The sequence below is a fragment of the Lepidochelys kempii genome, chromosome 7 (assembly GCF_965140285.1).
Source record: "Lepidochelys kempii isolate rLepKem1 chromosome 7, rLepKem1.hap1, whole genome shotgun sequence".
NCBI lineage: Eukaryota > Metazoa > Chordata > Testudines > Cheloniidae > Lepidochelys > Lepidochelys kempii.
This window is the reverse complement of record NC_136386.1, coordinates 96,758,858-96,781,250: the sequence shown is the minus strand read 5'-3', so window position 1 is coordinate 96,781,250 and position 22,393 is coordinate 96,758,858. Positions and strand designations below refer to the sequence as shown.

The 22,393-nt window shown below is 37.8% G+C and overlaps 1 protein-coding gene across 10 annotated transcripts in view; it reads right to left on the bottom strand.

Annotated features, from left to right (window-relative positions):
- CFAP46 (cilia and flagella associated protein 46) overlaps nt 1-22,393 on the bottom strand; it is a 141,051-nt gene that overhangs the window by 10,785 nt on the left and 107,873 nt on the right. For 5 of the 10 annotated variants that reach the window (XM_073353952.2, XM_073353955.2, XM_073353954.2 and 2 more), the window contains 13 exons: nt 21,802-21,990; nt 20,075-20,209; nt 18,676-18,855; nt 17,554-17,724; nt 16,767-16,864; nt 15,834-15,913; nt 14,965-15,146; nt 12,442-12,563; nt 11,913-11,995; nt 9,904-10,068; nt 3,180-3,256; nt 1,618-1,678; nt 1,496-1,531 (listed from right to left, as the gene is read on the bottom strand). In XM_073353952.2, coding sequence (XP_073210053.1) covers nt 1,496-1,531; nt 1,618-1,678; nt 3,180-3,256; nt 9,904-10,068; nt 11,913-11,995; nt 12,442-12,563; nt 14,965-15,146; nt 15,834-15,913; nt 16,767-16,864; nt 17,554-17,724; nt 18,676-18,855; nt 20,075-20,209; nt 21,802-21,990 — 1,579 coding nt within the window. Of the gene's footprint in view, nt 1-1,495; nt 1,543-1,617; nt 1,679-3,179; nt 3,257-9,903; nt 10,069-11,912; nt 11,996-12,441; nt 12,564-14,964; nt 15,147-15,833; nt 15,914-16,766; nt 16,865-17,553; nt 17,725-18,675; nt 18,856-20,074; nt 20,210-21,801; nt 21,991-22,393 lie in introns of those variants that run through there. The other 5 variants (XM_073353959.2, XM_073353958.2, XM_073353960.2 and 2 more) reach the window with 4 other exon arrangements.

Sequence of the window (22,393 nt, the reverse complement as noted above, 5' to 3'; positions counted from 1 at the left end):
TGCTTTTGAAAATCTTACTCCCAGCGTTTATGTAAGTTTGAAACCAAACAATTTGATTTTTTTTTTGTCTTCTATTTCTTTACACAGGTTTTAAGTGTCAAACCTCCAGGCTGGATTTAAGTGATAGAGTTACATTATTATACCAAACATTTCAGGTACTTTGAATGGATACTCAGGGTCACAGAAGATTTTATGTATGATTACATTTCAAAGAACGCAGAATAAACACCGATTTTTAGAAATGTGTTGATTCACTCTTTGCTGTCACTTGTAGATAACCATTTGATACTTATGAAACGCTGCTTTTCTATAAATTTAGAAAACATGAAACTATTAACACCAATTGTTAAGCGAGGAAAAGGGCTACATACTAAATATTGTAAGAATTTCAGTTTTACATTAATTATTTAAAAAAGAAAAAAGTCCAGCTTATTACCCTGGGGTGAAATTCTTATCACCAACATGAAGTCAGAGTGATCAGGCTCTGTGCAGGTGAAATGCCAAGGGACAGTGGGTTTGGGAGCTGAAATTTGCCCTCACAACCTGATGCGAGGGTATGGAGTTGCAGCACAGACCTCCACTGCAGCTTATGAACTGGAGTAGCAGCTAGAGCTCCTCTGTATCAGTTGCATGTTATCGAAATATGACTGGCTCCCAATGTAGATCACTCTACCTCTCCTCTACCTCACTCCCACCACTACCCTTTGCTCTAGCCCAGTGATACTCAGACTTCAGTGGTTCAGGAGCCAAATTAGTGATCAACATTACCCAACATTACCCAAAAGAGCCACAGTAGTGTGAATTCATTGTTTCATTTACTATTTTTATATAACATATATATTATTCTCCCAGCAAAATGCCTGACCAAGTATTCTACAATTGCTTAATAACATAGTAAAAGCATCCTGACTGGTTAATAACTTAGATTAGTTAATAATTAAATCACACAGTGTTTTAATATCATGTGCTAGAAAGAGCTGCAGGAGACACATTCAAGGGTCAGTTGCAGCTCGAGAGCCTTAGTCTGTTCTAGCCTATGCAGGGCCTGCATGGAGATCTCTTCTGCAACACATAGGAAAATCACAGAGCACTCATTCCTGTGGCTCCTCATGAACCTCCAATGCATGCTTAAGTAGTGCCGAGGCCTTAAGTTTACCAATTTAATCCAAAAATAGCAAAACAAATTCTTGTTAAAGAGCTATACATTTTGTGGGGAAAATATAATGAGAAAGTTTATTTCAATAATTATTTTCTGGGAGATGTTGGTTCCATATTTTATTAGTTATATGAAGAAGGAAGAATGCAGCCTAATTTGACTGAATCTGAAACAGGTTTTTATTTTTATATAATTAGAAAAATAATTAAAACATAAGCAACATTATGAGGATGACCTGTTATGTCAATTACCTTGTCTTAAGTTCATCACTTACTATAAAAATGTTCCAAACCCACAAAACCTTTAGGTTGTGGAGAAAATATTTTCTAAATATATTACCTGCTTCTTTTGCTTCATTATATGGATCCACAACATCTGACCTATAGCTAAGGAGGTGTAAACAATGAAATCTATCATCTGAACCCATACATTCTGGTTAATAGTTCCTTTTGAAAGGATACATTTAAAATTGTGTGTATCAACAGACAGGCAGTTAGGTGGTAGAATACGGTTAATGGGTACCTACAATTAAATAACAAACAAATATTTTGCCATGCAAAAATATTCAGTAGTTATATCAATATTGCACAACATTGTGTCCGACAAAATGAGCTACACTAAAATGCTTTACTGAAGTCTGGGGGCTTAGACCAAAAGCGGTACAATATGCCAGTGCCAACTGAAACCAAAAACATAAGCACATTTTGTTGGGGAGAAGCAGTTCAAGTCTGTTTGAAGCTGCTTACTTTGATCTAATGCTGGATACTTTGCTCATACACAGAATATGAATTTAAAGGAAATGGAGGTTAGTTACCTGTAACTAGATGTTCTTCAAGATGTGTGGTCCCTGTCTGTATTTCACATGTGGGTATGCATATGTGCCATGAGCCTGAGTCGAGAAATTCTAAGCAGCAGTGTCCATTGGCCTACAAATGTGCAGTAGATCTCTCCATACCCAACTGATGGCATAAGAGGCAGTGTGGGCCAACACCTCTCCAGTTCCTCTTCTGATTGCAAATCCAACAGAATTTGAAGCAGAGGAGACGAAGAGTGAGATTTGTATAATACAGATAGGCATCACAAATCTCAAAAAACTTCCTGTTACAGGTAAGTAACCTTCATTTCTTCCTCATGTGGGTGGATTGACAAGCCATGCTTAGACTGGAGGGGAGTGAGAAGCTGGAAGCAAAGATGCTTGCAGTACTGCAGTTCCCACAGCTGCATCTTCAGCTGAGGCCTGAACTAGCTCATAATGTCTGCACTTTCCAGAGACACATGTCTCACCCAAGCAGTAGAGGCAGCATTGATGACTGTCACTCGTGGAGAAGGAACAAGGGCAGGAGACGCAATTCTTGAACTCTGGGACTCTGGGCATAGTTCCAGGTGACGGGGAGGGAGTCCCCAATACAGGGAAAAACAAGCTGTAATAACAATACTATAAAACTCTAACTAGATTAATATAAAAGTTATGAAACATAGAAACTATTAAATATTTATTTACAGGTTCTATCAAGAGAAAAAGCTGCAGAATTCTGTGGACACAGAGATTCTGACTCAGGCCATGCGGCAGTAAGATGGAACTGGAGAGGTGTCAGCCTGCGCTGCCTTTTATACCCTTAGTCGGGAACACAAGTGGGCCAATGGACACTGCGTGTTAGAATTTCTGGACTTGGGCACATGGCACTCATGCATACTCAGGTGTGGAAAACACATAGGCACCAGCACTCAAAGAAGAACTAGCTCAGCAGTTACTGGCAAAGATTAATAAAAAAGATTCTAACAAATTCTGTGGTTTTCACTCCAACTCACACTTACAGTGTGTGTAACTAAGACCCTGATAAGAACAACAAATTACCCTATTGCTTTTCTTAACTTATGTGTCTTAGGAAAAATGTAAGGAAATAAATTAAAAAAAAAGAAGGCTGAAATATGTTTGTGAGATAGTTTGCAATTATGGTCCTAACATAGGGACGAATGTCTCGCTACACTTTTATGTAAAGCAGTATGAATTTCTCTTGCTTACCATTTTGACGTTCTTTTTCTGATCCACTTTTGGTTTTGGCTCCTTTGTACTTTTAGGGTCTTTTTTTACTTCATTCTCTGTGAAAGTTCAAAGAATAAAAACTTTAAAATATAGGTGGTATTTGCTAAACTGCTGTGCAAATGCTCCTTCACTGAAAAAAAAAAAGTAATGATTTTAAAAGATAGACAATATGTGGAATGTTTTGTATCTGAATAGGGACTGCTGAACCCAGTGTCGTCCCTGGCCTGCAGAGGGATAGCATAATGAGCTGTGAATGTGTGGACAGAGGACCACGTTGAGGCTCTACAAATGTCCTGGATAGGGATGTGTGCCAGGAAGACCGCTGAAGATGCCTGAGCTCTAGTCAAGTAGGCTCTGACAATTAGAGGATGCTTGCTACTGCCTAAAAGACTAAGAAGAAAAAGGCAAGGGAAAGGTTGAGAGCAAAGAGAACTGCTACTGACCATTGCCACAGGGGCAGATGATCTGGCAGTAGCCTGGAGACAGTGGTGTTGGCTAGCACAGGCTCTGCTACAGCTTTGAACTGCCTCCAGAAACTGTAGACAGGAGGGGATTAGTTCATAGGTAACAAAGTGTGGGAGACATGGGGCTGCAGAAGACATTTAGAAGAAGAAACATTTCCTGAAAGATTACTTGTTGTTTCTGAAGGTCTATTCTGAGAGAATAGATTAAAAACAGGAAACAATTTCATTCCAGCGAATAACAATGCATAACTATCTGTACTAACCACTTGTCCAAGGCTGACGCTTGCCAAATGGGAAAAGAAGTGAGAAAGGTGGTCACCTAGGCATACAAAAGTTCCAAGAAAAAATACACATATTCATTGATTATTGTACTGCAGATTTAGGAGTGGCGGGCTGGGGAAGAATTGTAGAAGCACTGTCTAGGCTTATTATAGGACCAAGCGCTAGTACCTATCCCCGGAGTAACTACAACCTTTTAAAAAGAACTGGAGTCTTTGTGAAAGAACTAAAGTGAAGAACAACAAAACAAGGACTGCCTGTATTTGTAAGAGGCACTGCATTTTTTATTTAAGTAGTTTTGAAGGATCAGGAGAAAAGAGCTTTCATTTCTCAGTGCACACTGCAACAACTACCTGAGTCTGCTCTAAATTATGAATAATTGGCTATTGTCCCAAGTGGCTGTATAGCAGTCAGGTATTGATGGAGCACACTGCAGCATGGGGATAATTTGAGGTGCCCCTTATTACTCACTAGTTGCTTTTTACTCCTCTTTCCTCACTCTCAGTGGCTGCTTCCATAATTGCATAAACCAAGACCTTTCCTTCAGGCTACACACCCTCATTCCTTCAACACCCATGAAAATGGCTTTCCATGGACTCTGGAGTGTGTGTTTGGGGATGTGACTCTCTCCTCCCTCCCACCAGTGGAACACAGCAGCAGCGGGCACCAGCTCTAGCTGGCCCCCTACATGTTGCCAGCACCATCAGAAGCAGCAGGGCAGTGACCTCCCTGAATTTTATGAAAATTTAAAAACAGAAATTAAAAAAAAGACATTTTCTAAAACTGCCTTTCTAACAAATATATGGCAATGTGTTTGTGTATCTGTGTATTATACAAACATTTGAAAAAACAAAACACTTCTATCCCGGGGAGAGGATAAGAGAACAAATGTGACAGATGTCAATCACATTACTTAATGCACTAGTGGAAGGCACATACTACAGTAACAATCATGGTATGTATTAGAACTTATATAGAATACATTCTGCTTTCTTGGTTTGGAGCTAGGTTTCCTGACCTTACGCATACTTAAGCCCCTTTGTTTTCAGTTTCAACCGATTTTTACCGAAAATTCCGGGTTTTCCAAAAAGTGTTATTTGTTTTTTTCCAATTTTCACTCTACTTTTGTATCATTCAAATATATAAAAATAACTTGTTTTATGAGGAAAATACAGTACATTGCATGAGATATATATATTGCGATAATACATTAATCTGTGTATACGTGCAAAGATGCCTGTTGAAGTAAGGCTACGTATTCGTCTATAAATTACACAATAAACAAACAGGCACGCACGCATGTTCTGAAGTGCATATGTATCTGAACGTATTAATGAACCTCACACCCACCACATACACATTTCAAGCTGTTAGCAGATAAGGTTTTACAGATTTGATATACTAAAATGTGAAGAAAACAAAAATCTGTATCAGAATAAGTTTCAGAATGCAAGGAAGTATTTGAAAGTTAAAAAAAACCCAAACAAACAAACCAAGAGAAAAGGATGAAATTGAATGTATGCATTGCAAATGGTGTGGCCCAATTATTAAATGTAAATATTTATAGGACAATAGATCTTTTATTTACTAATCTGCAAAGGCTTATGATTCTTCTTATTCACTAATATTTCATACTGACAAAGAAGTAATTGTTTTCAGAGCATGTTGTGAAGATTGATTTTTGCAACACACAGAACTATATTTGGGTAACAGAATATGAGATGTTGTCAAAGCAAGGTCTATGTTTTATAAATAATATCTTACACTGATAAGTGCTTTTCATACAAACATCTCAAGGTACTTAGTTGTAGTCCGCTCCTGCCATGCATTTTCTCATGGGCTTCAATGAGAATAGGATTAAGCCAATTGTGCTCCCTGCCACATCCCAGTAACCCAGTTCTTGACCTTACTCTCAGCATCTCCTGAAGATTTCTCTTCCAGTATCTCTTGCAACCCCTGCTTTTTGCTCCTTCCTATAACCTCCATTGTGTGTTGCTGGGACAGAGTCTTCTGCAGCCCTTCTAAGCCCCACTTTCAATAGCTGCCTACAGCAGCACAGAGATTCACAAGGCCCTGTGCTTAAGGTCATACTCTAACAAATAATCAGATACCAGCCAACCAGCACCATATAGCAAGGTTTAGCTCTTTGATACCTAGAAAAATACTGGAACAAATTATTCAACGATCAGTTTGTAAGCACCTAGAATTAATAGGGTTATAAGGAATAGACAGCATGTATTTGTCAAGAATAAATCTTGCGAAGCCAACCTAAATTCCTCCTTTGACAGGGCTACTGGCCTAATGGATGTGGGGGAGGGAAGCTGTAGATATGATACATCTTGATTCAGTGAGGCTTTTGACAGAGTCCCATGGACACTCTCATAAGCAATCCAGAATAATGTGATCTAAATAAAATTATTATAAGGTGGGCGCACAACTGGTTGAAAGACCATACTCAATAGTTTGTTTTCAAACTGAGTGGGGATATCTAGTGGAGCCCTGAAGGAGTCAGTCTTGGGTCCAGTATTACTCGATATTTTCTTTAATGACTTGGATAAAGGAGTGGAGAGTATCCTTATAAACACCAAGCTGGGAGGGACTGCAAGCATGCTGGAGGACAGGACTGGGATTCAAAATGACCCTGACAAATTGGAGAATTGGTCTGAATTCAACAAGATGAAATTCAATAAAGACAAGTGCAAAGTACAGTAGCACCACAAAGATACGAACACCAGAATTACGGACTGACTGGTCAACTGGACATCATGTGAAACTGGAAGTAACCAATCAGGCAGCAGCAGAGAGAAAAGAGAGAGAGAAAAAAAGCAAATATTGAAACGTGCCTGCATTGCATCTTAAAGGTAGGCACATCTGGGCTGCCTGTCCCCACCCCCACTTACAGCTACAGTAAGAGGTGAAGATGCTGGGGCTGCCAGCCCAAGGAAACCAGAGCCAGCAGAACTGCTTACACACCTCCCACCCTGCGCTGCAAGGAATGGGACTCTCTCTCACACACACCCCCCATCCTGCTGGGAGGGTGACAAGCTTGCAGTCCGACCCAGGGAAAGAAGCTGCCTGTCAGAGCTGAGGAGGGAGCTCAGCTGCTGCTGAAGCCTGGCCTGGTGTGTCAACCTCCATTCCCGAAGTATCCGTAACTCTGAAGTTCTACTGTATGTCAATTTAGGAAGGAAAAAGCAAATGCACAAATACAAAATGGAGAATAACTGGCTAGTACTGTTGAAAAGGAACTAGGCATTATAGTGGATCACAAATTGAATATGAGTCAACAATGTGATGTAGTTATGAAAAAGGCTAATTTCATTCTGGGGTGTATTAACAAGAATGTTTTGTGTAACAACATGGGATGCAACAATGCTGTGGTTGACATTGGTGAGGCGTATATTGGAGTACTGTTTCCAGTTCCAGGTGCAACACTTTAGGAAAGATGTGGACAAATGGGAGAGAGTCCAGAAGACAGCAACAAAAATGATAAAATGTTTAGAAAACCTGACCTATGAGGAAAGGTTGAAAAATGGGGCATGTTTAGTATTTGTCATTACTCAGGGGTCTCAAACCTATGTCCTCAGGGTCCATGGGAGAAACCATATTCCAACCCCCCACCTAACAGTTTCCTAAAAATGGCATACCTATGAAGCCCAGCCCCAGGGTGACGCTCTGCCTCTGAGGTCAGACTGGCAGAGCCCCAGAGCAGGTGATTGGGTCTCTGGCCCTACTTAAGCCAGTGGCAGGAACAGGAAAGTTTCTGATCAACTAGGCTCCACCCTGCTCTGTACTGTGTGCCTTCTGCTCCTTGATTTCCTGGTATCCTGACCTAGCTTGACTCCTGGCATCTGACTTGTGGTTCAGGACCTCCAATTTGTTTCCTGCCTCCTACCCCTTGGTATCCTGACCCAGCCTGACTCTGGTTTCTGACTTGTAGTTATGATCTCCAGTTTGTCTCCTACTTCTGATCTCCTGGAATCCTGACCCAGCTGACTCCTGTCTTATGACTGCAGACTCTGGCTCTGACTATTAGGTCTGGATCCCCATGATGCGGTGGTGACAGCCTTGAGAAAAGATGACTGAGGGTGACCTGATAACAGTCTTCAAATATGTTAAGGACTATTATAAAAAGCATGGTGATCAATTGTTTTCCATGTCCACAGAAGGTAGGACAAGAAGTAATAGGCTTAATTTGCAACAATGGAGATGTAGGTTAGATAGTAGAATAACTTTCTAACTATAAGTGTAGTGAAGCTCTGGAATAAGTTTCCAAGGAAGGCTGTGGAATCCCCATCATTGGAGGTTTTTAAAAATGGGTTGGACAAACACCGGTAACAGATGGTCTAGATATACTTGGTCCTGCCACAGAGCAGGAGATTGGACTTGATGACTTCTGGAGGCCCCTTCCAGTCCTATGTTTCTATGATTCTATGAATGCTGGTTGCACAGAGGAATATGCAAATCAATCAGGAGATGATCTGATTCAGTGAGTACCCTTAGAAATCAGAACAGCCCTCTCAACTGGGTTTGAGTTCTCTGGGCATGTAATGCAAGCCATCCTTTTCACACAATTCTCCCATATTTTCTGATCATAGATTTTGCAACAATAGCTCAGTGGATCAAAAGAAATATGTAGCTCACAGTGTAATCTCAGCTAAATACAAAGGAAAATGGTTCAGTAGTTGTGAGGTAACATGTCTTAAAACTTAGTCACATACGGTTTTATGTTAGGGCTTGTCTGTACAGCAAGTTAGTGTGTTGCAAGACAGAGTGTGAATCTACAGCAAAAAAGCTTGCCATGCACTAACTGGCTTCATGGACCCTGCTATTACACACTAAAGTTCCAAAGTGTTCTTTGACACAGACCTTTTAGTGCATGACAGTAGGGTCCCCCTGGCAAGTTACTACGTGGCAAGCTAGTGTCCTATACATTCACACCCCGGCTTACTGTGTACTAACTCACTGCATAGACAAAACCCTAAATCGCTTTCCTTAATCTGAATTTTTCAATTTAGCTTCTTTGTTCTGTTCTCTGTTCTGACAGCCACTACAAATGTTATGGCTCTAAGAACCACTTGTGTAATCTAAAAGGTCTTTCAAAATTTAAAGTCTAACAAACTTTACAAGTGCTGTAAGGAAGTCCAGGATATTTTAAATTAGAGGCCTTGGAAGCAGATATTGTACTGACACTTTTTTTCTTCTTTCGTATATGATCGATGCAGCAGTTAGACAACAGAATATCGAGGGCAGCAAGGTGTTGTAATCCACCCTCCAATCTTCTAATTGTGCACTCCTCCACCACAAGTTTGACCATCTGCATCGCTACCCTGCAGTCACACTGTGAAGTTTGGGCGAAGCTAAATTTCTGCATTGTGGCAGCCACTCTGGCTGTTCCTGTCACTAGTCTGTTAAGCCTAGTCCAGGATCACATCCCACATTGCAAACAGGGGGATGTAAGTTAGGGCTTCTGAAATTTGTCACCATTCCTGTCTCTATCACAGAATTGCTGCCACAATGGGAGGACATAGCAGTTAGTCCTGATATGCCTTTGTTCATCTGAGATTAGCACTAGGCTGGCAATGCTGAGCATGAACAGCTGCTGCAAAAGATGTTGCAAAATCAGTCATGCAGGAACTGCAGGTAAAGTGGCTGTACATAGAACTTATCTAAGTTTTTCAGCTGTATGGTCAAAAGGTAGGTTACAGAGAGGTGACAGACTCCTAGCGTGGATTCAATCTTGGTGGCTTTTTTTTTAGAAAAAGAAAAGCTCACACTGTAATGATATTATAAATCTGTACATACTGAAAAACTATAGTATGTTTTTTAACAATAGATATTCCAGCCAATATTACTAGGAAACTTTTGGGTATGAAATTTTGTCTCATAGTCAAATGTATTCAATGTAAAATAAATGAATAACATAATAAATAATTGATTTTATGATATCATCATTGTACCTGGTTCTTCTACATGTATTCGATTGTAGAGAATTTGGAGAGAAAAGTCTCTGGATACAGAACTTATTGCCTCCTCTTGAAAGATACTTAGAGCTTCCAGAGGTAACTCCATAAGTAGTTTGTCTGCTAGTAATATCACACAATCACCTAAATCCGTAAGTCCACCTGATATAACAAAAATGAGATATTTAGTAATTCTTCATAAATATGTTAATAATTAAAATTACCTGAGAATATGGAGTTTCTTCTTTATCCCACTGCACAAAATGCTTTTTAAATAATGTTATATTATATTTTTAATATTAATAATTCAATAATAATCTGGATAATTCTCTTCATCCAAAGAGAGGCTCTGCAAAGTTCTTAGGATATGCATTTGTGGAGCCTACTCCTCCTTCAGAGGAGAAAGTACCTCATGAACAACCATATTGTCCCTCAAGCAATGTCACATGAATTTGACATATATGCAGTTTCCAACATGGGAATAATATTAGGAAATGTACAGACTTGCCCATTCTGACATGCAACATCCTAAGAAAAAGGCAAGTTAAATGAATTTCAGTCAGAGTACACTTTCAAAGGAGCTGTTATCCAAAGACAGCAGTACCTTTGTGTATGAAACAAAGCAAAATGGTTACTTACTTTCTTGTAACTGTGGCTCTCCCACTGACATAGTGCTGTCCACACTGATGCTTATGTCAGTGTAATTTATGTCGCTCAGGGGGGTGATTTATTCACAAGCCTGAGCAACATAAGTTATTCTGACCTAAGCTGTAATGTAGACAATGCATCCATCTACTTAGCTAAGACTAAGAAACTAACAAATTTATTAGAGCATAAGCTTTCGTGAGCTACAGATCACTTAATCGGATGCATACAGTGGAAAATATAGTGGGGAGATTTTATATACACAGAGAACATGAAACAATGGGTGTTACCATACAGACTGAACAAGAGTGATCAGGAAAGGTGAGCTATTACCAGCAGGAGAGCAGGGGGAGGAGGAGGAACCTTTTGTAGTGATAATCAAGGTGGGACATTTCCAGCACTATACAAGAACAGTAGGAGGGGAAATAAACATGGGGAAATAGTTTTACTTTGTGTAATGACACATCCACTCCCAGTCTTTATTCAAGCCTAAATTAATTGTACCCAGTTTGCAAATTAATTCCAATTCAGCAGTCTCTCCTTGGAGTCTGTTTTTGAAGTTTTTTTGTTGAAGAATTGCCACTTTTAGGTCTGTAATCGAGTGACCAAAGAGACTGAAGTGTTCTCCGACTGGGTTTTGAATGTTATAATTCTTGACGTCTGATTTGTGTCCATTTATTCTTTTATGTAGAGACTGTCCAGTTTGGCCAATGTACATGGCAGAGGGGCATTGCTGGCATATGATGGCATATATCACATTAGTAGATGCGTAGGTGCACGAGCCTCTGATAGTGTGGCTGATGTGATTAGGCCCTATGATGGTGTCCCCTGAATAGATATGTGGACACGGCTGCTACTCTGAAACATAGCGAAGACTATCTTCCATTGGCATAGCTGCATCCACACTAGGTTTTTCTTGACAGAACTATGTTGGTCAGGGGTGTGTTTTTTTTCACACCCCTGACCAAAATACCTATGCCACTGTCACTTTTCAGTATAGGCCAAGCCTAGGACTGTACTAAGTCATACAGACTGTGAGGACCCCCACAGCCTAGAAGAGTGGAGGAGAAGATGAATAAGGAGACTGATGGATCCCAGAGAAGTTCTCTCTTTTTGATCTTCTGCAATGGGTCATCTTTTCTCCCAAATAGATTGTCTTGCTATGGGCTTGTGCAGCTTTGAAAGCAGTGGATAATCTAAGCAGCTATTTTGCAGGCATAATCAAGTACCTGGACATGTCCGGTAAATGGCCTAAATTGCACTTACAACTATTTGTACTTACAAACTGTTGCCGGAGGGGGGGGTTGTGTGTCAATATTTCAAAATTTGTCCCTACATATTATTTTCTAGATCTGACATACCTTGTAATCCAGTATGTTTTGTCTCCTTATCTTTGGCTTTTGTTTTTCCTGATTCTGCTGTTGATACTGATGGACTCTGCTGTCTGAAAATAAGAATTATATCTCAAAATACTACATATATCATAGCAAACTTGAATTTTCAAAGCATTGTGAAGGAAATAAGTGTCTCAATGTCATTGAAATTTAGTGGATGTTGGAGGGCCTACCTCCCTTACGTTTCTTGGAAAATGCAAGCCTTAAATAGTTTAATGATAATGTTTCAACTCTGATTTTAACACTATATAACTTTTGTTATACAGTAACATTTAACAGTGATGGCCATTAATCCTATTTAAGACCTGATCCTGCAAAGACTTACATATGTTACCTTTAAGAACATAAGTAGTTCCTTTCATGGGACTATTCCTGCTTAAAACTAAGCATGTGTGTATGTTTTTGCAGGATCAGGAACTAACTTCATAAATATTTTTAATGTTAATTTTAATATGATTTAGGAAAGGAGATGATAAAACATTTGTAAAAATCTTACCTAAAATCAGTAAAATCAAATACTGGCAAAACTGGTTTCAGATATTCTTCCATGGCTTTTAAAATATCACAGAAATCTGATGTAAAATTTTTCTCATTTTCATTTATGTTTTCTGTTAGATTCTATCATACAAATAAAAAAATCATTGGAATGCTTACAAAGTTAAATGACAACAAAGATGGGAAGTACAATAGGTTAATCAGGGCTAAATTGAATCATCATAGTTTGTAACTAATTGAAACATCATAATATTAAAATAAACAATTTCCCTTAAATCACTGAATTAATTATGTTTTAAAATTGCTCTCTCTGAATGCTTTATTAATGTCAGCATTTTGTTGAAATCCCTTCTCTAATGCAAGAATCAGTGCAATAATGCCTGGGGATATAAAATAAGATATTTTAGCTACAAATACTTTATACTGAATAACACTTGAATTGCTGTAAAGGAGCTAGCTGGAAGGAGGAGGAGGAGAAAGAAGAGAGAAGACCAGAAAAAGACAGAAGTAAAGTGATGGCACAAATCAAGGAAGGAAAAGTAAGAAAGGGGAAATGTGAATAGTAGATGGGAGTAGTAGAGAAAAGGTATGGCCCCAGAGGGAGAGAGGCTGATGAGGGACTCAAACAGGCTGAGGAAAACAGATGGGAAGAGAACTGACAGGCAAAGATGAAAGGAGGTGAAAGAAGAAATGGACAGAGGAGGGAGAAAGTAGATTAGAAATAAAAGGAAGAGGGAAATAATTGAATAGCATAGAAAGGAAAAGTTAAAAACACATACAATTTTAATTTTACACTGAAAGGTCCATTTTTATAGCTATCTCACCCCAGTCTCCATTTGTGTGGGTGTAACTATGTGTGTGCATGAACACTTACACATGCTATTGTGAAGTACTAAATGTCTGTATGTACAGTTGATAAATGCTATCGTATCCACATGCAGCAGATGGGTTCTGTGAAGTAAATTCTATCCTTTGCAGGCAAGTGATAGCATTTATTAACTGAACAGGCAGGTCTTAGCCTTTCAAGTGTCATTATAGGTAACTGAATACATACAGTTCATATGCACACATGGAGGCCAGTGTTTTAAAACTCTGGCCTTGTTCATTCTAACCTATGTTATCATGCTATTGCTATTCCTTATTGGTCAAAAGGAAGGGAAAGGAGAGGGAACCAAAATAATGATCAGATAGGTCTCCATGACAACTAAGGCTGGTTATGGCTACAAACAAATTCATCAATATTTTGCCCACCAGCTTAAATCAGGATTTTTGCTGAGGGACACTGGGATGGAAAAGATAAGGTTCTCCTTTTAGTTTTAAAATTCCTTCCTGATAATTGGTGGTATTCAAAGATTTGTTTAAAACCAAAAATAAGCATTTAAAGTTTTTAAAAAGCAAGGGTTCTCGTTTCAGACATGTTATTTATCACCCAGTTACATATGTATCGTCACCTAATTACTAGAGGCCTGCTTTTACTAGTAGTGATGTAGCAACCTCCATGAAACTTGGAGAAGTGCAGATTGCAGGAAAGAAGTATCTGGAAAAGGCACCAAGAAGTCAGTCTGTGTGCAAATGGCTTGAATGCTAGCTGCAATTGCAGCAAATCTGTAAATAGGTGCTTTAAAATAAACTACCATTTCAGCTTTACAAGCATGCAGTCTTCTCATGTTATTATGCTGCACACGGGACATGAAACACTGACAATCTCAGACAAAGATTTATTTGATCAACCTTTTTTATTCAATTATAGATGTTTTTCAGTGCTTTTGTTAGGAGGCTATAAATTAAGAAAAAAGTTTGACATTTGAACATCACATATTGTATGCCTGTAAGAAAATTAACTACTGTGTGTAAAAGCATATCTAATCTAATGAAGCCAGAGTTCTTGAGTTGACATCAATTTCCTGTGATCTTGCAATCTAAACACAAATGAATGCATACTAAGGACCCAATCCTGCAATTACTTATGCAAGAGCTTTAACTTTATGTATTGTGAGCAGTTCCATTGACTATTTAAGGTTAAGCACTATGTAAATCTTCACAGGATTAGGGCTTAATAGGGACCTAATGATTTTCAGGAATGCCTAAGGGAATTAAAGCCAAGGGGGAGCTTGGTACCTAACTCCTATAGTTTCTTTTCAAAACCTTTCCCCTAATTTTTATATATAAGTAGAAATGAAGACCTCTTAAGATATACAATATTCCATTTGGGGACAAATTATGAATCTCATTTTACATCAACATTCCATCAGTCTAAATTGTTAAGGAAGTTCAAAACTGTTGAAAAAAATCAACAACAACAACAACAGAACAACACTCCATTATTTAGAGCAAAGAAAATAACGGTAAGTTTCAAAGTAGAGCATACACAGGAGATAACAGTTACAGAGCTTATAAGAAGTTGCATTTGAAATAAATGTTAGAAACTGTAGATGAGGGCTATTTTGCCCAGCTTTTTGTTTTATCTTCCGTATATATTTTAATGTCTATTTTAAAAATAAAAATCCTGAATCAAATATATTACCATATCTATTTTGGGAGTAGTTTCTTGCCATTTTTGAAAGTCAATTTTCTCTACATGGAATTTCTTTTCTATTTCCTGTCCGAGGAGATTGTTCATCCTTTCCTGTTTGTAAAGATGTACTTTTCCCAACAAAATCAAGATTGTATCAGGATTCACAGGAAAACGAGAAACTTTAGCCTGCACTAATAAAAGAAAAAAAGTATTTCTTTCTAAAAAAATAATTTCCACATAGCCACAGATTTTTTTATATTCCACTTTGAATAATTCCAGTATATAAAGGGTTAAAATATAGTATTAAACAACAGCACAATTATTTAGGTATAGTCAATATCGAGGAAAAAAACAGTAATATAAGTCTGTCTTGAACTTGGAGACACAGTGGCAGAAAGAGAATCAAGTATCTAAAAGCACATTGCCTGGAGCTGCAAGAAAAATGATTTCTCCCCCACGCTATTAAAGATGTGTTTGCATTTTATTATTATGACATATAATACTTTAAAACACACAAATCACACCTGACCTATAAGAAGGGTATAACAATAAAAAGTTTACAATAACCATTATTCTGACTTTGACCATTTTTTGGCCCTCATAAACAACGCGATTAGGTTATTGTAAATTTGGACTAGTGATAAGCACAGAAACAGTACATCTGTTATGCATATAACTTCCACAGGCATTAATGGGATTTATGTACATAAATTTCCAGGTATCAAGACAAGACTACACCCCTTAGCACACTGTCTTAAAATTATATCCATTGCTTGACAGCATGAGTTGGATTTTCTTGTACTGAATGCAACAGTGAGAGCTATGGATCTCCTAACATCACCATTTTGATCACTTTATTTCTAAACAGAGACACTCACCCATTGGCTGACCTGGTTTTCCTTTCTGTTGTCCGCTACTGAGTTTTGGCTTATCAATCATTGCACTATACAACATTGATCTATGGAAAGCAATAAAAATAGAATGGAATATTTGACTATTCACATATTCAGACCTTTCAGCCTTTCAAAGCAATAATTACCACTACCCTGGTGGTCTTTGAATTGCTGCACTAATTTTCTTGTCCATCCCCTTTCCCCCGCCCCGACACTTTCTCAGGGTATGTCTATACAACAGCTGGAAGGATGCGTCCCAGAGTGGGTAGACAGATGCACTAGCTCTACTTGAGCTAGCATGCTAAAAATAGCAGTGTGGCCACGGGCAGTAATTTGGGCTAGCTGACTATGTACCCACGGGGTTGGGTGGGTTTATACTTGGGTGGCTAATTGAAGTGGTCACACTGCTATTTTTAGTGCGATAGCTCAAGCCTGTCTATCTGCATTGGAAAGCATTCTCCCAGATGCTGTATACATATACCCTTATGAAAAAAGGAAGAAAATCTCTCCTTTCAGGAAGCCTGCAGAGTTGTAAGCAAACTTCACCCAAGTGTGTGTGTGGAAGCTTGGGGAGAAGATTCTCTGTTAAGAGACTTTCACTGATACACATCTGGTCCTTCAGTCCCACAATCTCTATAGGGATGCATAGTGAAACATGGGGGCTGTAAAGTGGACCACTTTAAAGATTTTGGCTCTCTCCTGTCCACCTGAGGAACAGAAAGAGAGAGCACTGTGGAAACTTAAAAATGACTTTAGGTTCATGTTTGAGTTTCGGTCAGTTCTTATTTTTTCTGAACTTGTTCACTTACCCTAAATTACAAAATCAACATAATTAGAAGTAAAAGATAAAAAACAGTCAAAATAACTTGGGAAAAGGAAAATAAAGTTTGTACAAAACAAAATGATAAAGTTTTATACCTGTCATTTGAATGCTGGAGAATGAGTATATGGAAGTTTGGTGGCAATTCATTTATGATGTTAAAATGTTGTGCAAGAACACAGAGATTTCCCCATGCCTGTACAATAATTTAAAACTGACATTACTTTTGCTATCTTTTTATGAACAACACTTACAGTGCATTCATCAAGAGACTGATCTATAATAGTTCCAAAAAACAAGGCACTGTTATTTCCAGAAGGCATACTTAGAAAAGAATAGTGTAGTGCACAATAAATGAAGTTAAAGCAATAATTCATGGCTAACATTAACATGAGTTATTTGCCTACTATACTGCATATCAAGCTAAAAAACTACCAAATGCTGAAACCGATTTATATTATCAGTAGAAAGGAATAGCAAAATATTTCAACTCAACATTTATACTTTCTAAAAGCAATTCAAGCATTTCCATAGGAATATACACCTGGACCATTTATACTCCTCTGTAAAAGGAACTGTATAGACTATAATACATATGTACAAATATTATACATAATAATGTATAATTTGGGAGAAAGAATAAGATCTTCCGGAGCAAACATTTTGCCTACCAAACAAAGGAGCAGATCACAGCTCTAATCTTGTAAAAAATTAAATACATATGATTAACTTTAGTTTAAGTGAAAGGAACTTTTCACGTGCTTAAAATTAACCATGTAAATAAGTGTTTATAGGACCAGGGCCAAAGGAATTAAAGGGAGGGGCCATTATTTTGCTCCAGAGCAATTTCGTTCCACTCATATATAGTATTGTTCAAAAAGTTACCTTTGAGGTAGCAGTTAGCCTCTGCTCCACATTTTTGAGAAGATTACTGGTTATGTCCCCTTTTTGTTTTAAGTGATGTTGAAGATGCAATAGTGCTGCCAGCTGAGAGCTGCTAGTGTTAGAAGTGGCTGCTAGCAGGATATCCTTCATCATCATAGATGATGAACAGCTCTGTAATATTTTAATATTCGTTTATTTTCCCAAATGTTTCATACAAATATTATGAAAAAGCTTGTCAGATAAAAGGTGAAATGAAATGGCAAACATATTACCATTATTTACAGTTACAAAACAGTGTAAAAGCTTTGGCGATAAATTATGAGGACTGGAAGATTTCTTAGCTATTAATTTCCTTTCTGAAATTGATCTCTCCGTCAGTCCTGATTGCTGGAACGCTCCTCCCTGCACTGAGGTAGGGAGAGATCTAATGAGTTTATGGGAGCCTGGGCTTCCAAATCAGGCTCACTGGTATTGTGTCAGAAGAGTACTTCCAAAGGTGTGAAAAAATTTATTTCAGCAATTCAGTATCTAGTAACTATAAACACAAAGTAACTAGAAGAAGACAGCTTAAACCACCTTCAGGAAGCCTGAAAATTAGTTGCTGGAAAATGGTCAACAATGCCAAGGGTTAGACATACTGATGTTGATATCAATCTGACAAACCAAACGTACAGGTAAAATTTTCCAATCCGCTTTAACACAATGAATGCAGAAACCCAGGGCATCATTTTCACAATCCTAGAAACCCAGCCATTTTTACAATCACTTTAGAGGGCAGAATTGCACTTTTTATTGCAGTATAGTTTTCTTTCATTTAATTTTATTATATTTTATACATAGTAAAATGATACAATAATGGTATCTACTAGTGAAAACCTGAAGTCCATATTATGAAAATTATCAAGGTTTTACAATGGTCAGATGTCAATAGTACACTGACAAAAACCACTAAAATCAGCAAACATATTTTATATTTAATTATTATTAATAATAATACCACTACCTAGTTCTTACATAGTGGGTTAGTGGTCAGTTGTCATGCTATCCAAATAGACAAATTTACTTATGGTACTCAAAGCTCTTTTTTATATTGTAGAGGGACTTAAGCAGCAGTTGTGTTACCTGATGAAGGGCCAAAAACTGGCTACTTGAAACTGGATCAAATCGTCCAATGCATTCAATGATTTCAAGACTAGCAGCAGCCAGAATATCAATTATGTTGTTACTGAATGCAACATTCATGCACTGAAGCAAAACTTCACTGGATTGAGAGAGGTATCTTTGGGCCAAAATCCGTTTTCTCTAAGTAATAAAAATAAAAATGTTCTACATTAAAATATTTGTTAAATTACATAAATACATTATTGATGCATTTTTGATCACTACAATCTTGGCAGAAATATCTGGTTTTGTTCTTGTATAATTGTATTTTTTTAAAGTTTGATGAAAAATTGTACAGGTTTAGTCTCCTTGTAAGGAATACATTTAATATCTATTAACATCAGTGAGAGTTAATAGTGTGCAATCAAGAGCCTAGACTGAATGATCAGTTAGTAGAGAGCTATACCGATGAAACTATTCTTTTTAAAAACATCAAATCTTAAACATTTAGTTTATATTTTTCTTTTAAAAGAGAAATGTCTACAATAAAACATCTACAATTATGTATATGTACTAGCTAGTATTATACCAAAATGCCAGTCATTATTAGCCAATCAACACTACTGGCATATGTATAATCACTATAGTTGTTTCTCACTAATCACTTGTGAATGAGAGTAACTTCCTATTCTGACTGGCTTGTGTAATTTTCAAGCTGTTTGCCAGCAATAAAGACACCAGCCCAGCTTCTTGATCCAGTCACCTGAAGCAGAAAACTTCAAAATGTTCAAGAACAAGAATGTACCAAAAATATGCCAAAAGTAAAGAATATGGGATTGTACACACTCAGGCAAGTTAAAAACTCTTTAGTCTCAATTCCCCCTTCTCCTCAAGTGGGTTTCCTCTCCTATAATTCAAAGTTCTTACAAGAAGAACAGGCACATTTACGTTTGCCTTGTTTATTTACTGTACATTGTGCAAATCCCAGACACTCTGTCCCAACTCAGTTCTGAATACAAATTAAACCAAATGACAGCTAGTTAGGGAAGAGGAGGTTAGCTAACCTGTAGCAACCAGGGAGATGGGGAAAAGGGGTAAGAGTGAAAGAAGAGGAAAATGTGAAGGGAGAGCAGGGGAGGTGACAAGAAAGAAGAATCCAACAGGTTTTGTAACTTGTATTTGGAACAATATGCCTTTGGCAGCTTGCCAACCCCATTTTCTGTTTACTTCTTTACTTTGGATATTTAATTAAAAGCTTCAGTATTAAAATGTTAATTGTCTGTAAGAGTGAACTCTGCTACAACACTCATTCTTCAGCCTCAGATTCCATTTGCTAAAAACACCTCACCCCTGAGGCTAATCAGCCCCAGCATAAAAAGGAAGCCCTCAAGTTATTTATATAAATATCTATGTAAAATACCTTTAATTCATTTGCTTTCTTCCTTTGCTCATCATGTTGGTTTTTACTAATTGGAGAACTGCTACTTATCATTTCACGTTCATTGCATTCTGCTTTGGTTGTGGGAGGCTTCATGGTGTTCAATGGAGTTTCTTCCTACCCACCAGAAACAGAGAGGATTCATTAATATATCTATCCCACTAAAATTAAGTGCATTAGTTATTGTGCTTTAAGTTAGGAGGAGTGAAATTCACTGGATAAAGAGGAAGCTAGTTTCAGCCTTAAAAATGGAGAGAGGGTCTATCTCACCACAATAATACCTTTATAATATCAAGTGAATTAGCAAGTTTATGAGGCATTAAACTCTGGTTAGCAGGTGATAGTGATGAATCTGCTAAGTACCTAACATTAATCAGGACTCGTAGGAGAATGAAACACAAACATGGGGATGGATTTTTAAGCAGGAGACCACAACTTTATTAACTTTAATGGTGGAACATAAACTGCCCACCAGAGCATGAGGTACTTACTCAGGTACAGTGCAGTGTTAAAAGGACTCATACTAAAAAACTAGGTTTCAGAGTACCAGCCGTGTTAGTCTGTATTCGCAAAAAGAAAAGGAGTACTTGTGGCACTTTAGAGACTAACAAATTTATTTGAGCATAAGCTTTCGTGAGCTACAGCTCACTTCATCGGATGCATCTACAACCATGAGAGCTAGAACCTTACTTTTATATTTTTAAATGAAAACAGATTCTCACATATTCCCTTAACTCCAGGAGCTAGGGCTTTAAGGAAAGCACCAAATATCATGAGACACATGATAAAAATCACAATAGTAGGCAACACTAGTAATAGTAATGTAGTGGGGAAGCAGTGGTGAAAGAGTTAAAGAAAACCTTCTCCTCCAGGCCCTGACATCACTATTTTACATTCTGGTAAATGTCCTGCTCAATTCATGTCTCATGAACATTTTTATTCAGGATTTGAAGAGGCTCAACTCTTTTCGCCCAGTGGTCAAAATACTGTAAAAAGACGTAAACTTGAGCTTATCAAATAACATTCACTGCATTTTATATATTTTCATTCAGAATCAGATTCTGCCTGCCCCATACAGACAAGCACAGAAGTCTCCCTCTCACTGCACAGCCTATACAAAAGACATACACAATTTTACACCCTGTGCTCTGGGAGAGCACGGACTGCTAAGTCCCTCCCAGGATTTGTCTACACAAACAGTGCATGGCAAGATGGGATGTAAATCTACAGTGCACTAATGCGCTGTTCAATAACTGTTCATGTGGACCTGGCTAAAAGTTCCTTAGTGTGCAATGACCTATTCCCATTTAAAAGTGGATTAGATCAAACTACACTAGAGAACTTTTAGTGTGCAGTAGCAGGGTTCATATGGACAGTTAGTGTGTGGCATGCTACTGTGTTGCAGATTTACTCCTCAGCTTGTCCTGCACTAACCATTTGTTTAGACAAGCCCCCAGGAACACATCTCAAAGGGAGTGAGGAAGCAGGGCTACAGCAGAGGTGGCCAGCCACATGGGGCTGCAGAACACAGGCGAAGGTGTGCACCTGGGAGCTCTGGGGAAGGCAAGGCTCCTTTAACTATGGGTTCTGACTAATTTGCACAGTCTATTCCTCAATTAAAAAAGCATTAACAGTACATAAAGAGCAACATTCTAGTAAGCACTTATCAATATATATCTAATAATCTTAATTTAGAACCAAATTCATACCGTAACAGTTTCATTCCAGTAAATATCTGAATTTAAGGGGTCCACATTAACTGCAAGTAAACGCAAAGTTTTCCCAGTGAGATACAGGTACTTGGCTTTGATATCAGGACATCCTGTATAAAGACTCTGTAGACTTGCTAACTGAGCCAGCGCAACGTGACCCACAGTCCGTCCTATGTCTATCCATCCCTGGTAAAATCAAAATTATGTTAAATCAAGTCACATTTTCATATATAAAATAAATGTTCTCCAAGACATCATGAATGAATGAACGATTCATAGATTTATATTGCTCTTTAGCTTGAAATATTGGGTTTTGGGGTTGCATGTGAAACCTAATAATTAATTCTTCAACTTCATGTAACCTTCTTTTCTCTGAAAACATAAAGATAGTTTCAGCTCTATTCCTCCCTTTTTTGAACGCTGAAGCAATAATAGAAAATGAAAACAGAAAATAAATCTATTTTATTTTGAATGCTGAAATTCAATATACTAAAATTTATAAATATGAGAATTTCCAAAATTATCAATATTGAAACTAATTTCCACTACTTGCTTTACCAAAGCATGTCAAGGGCTCTGTTAATTTTCA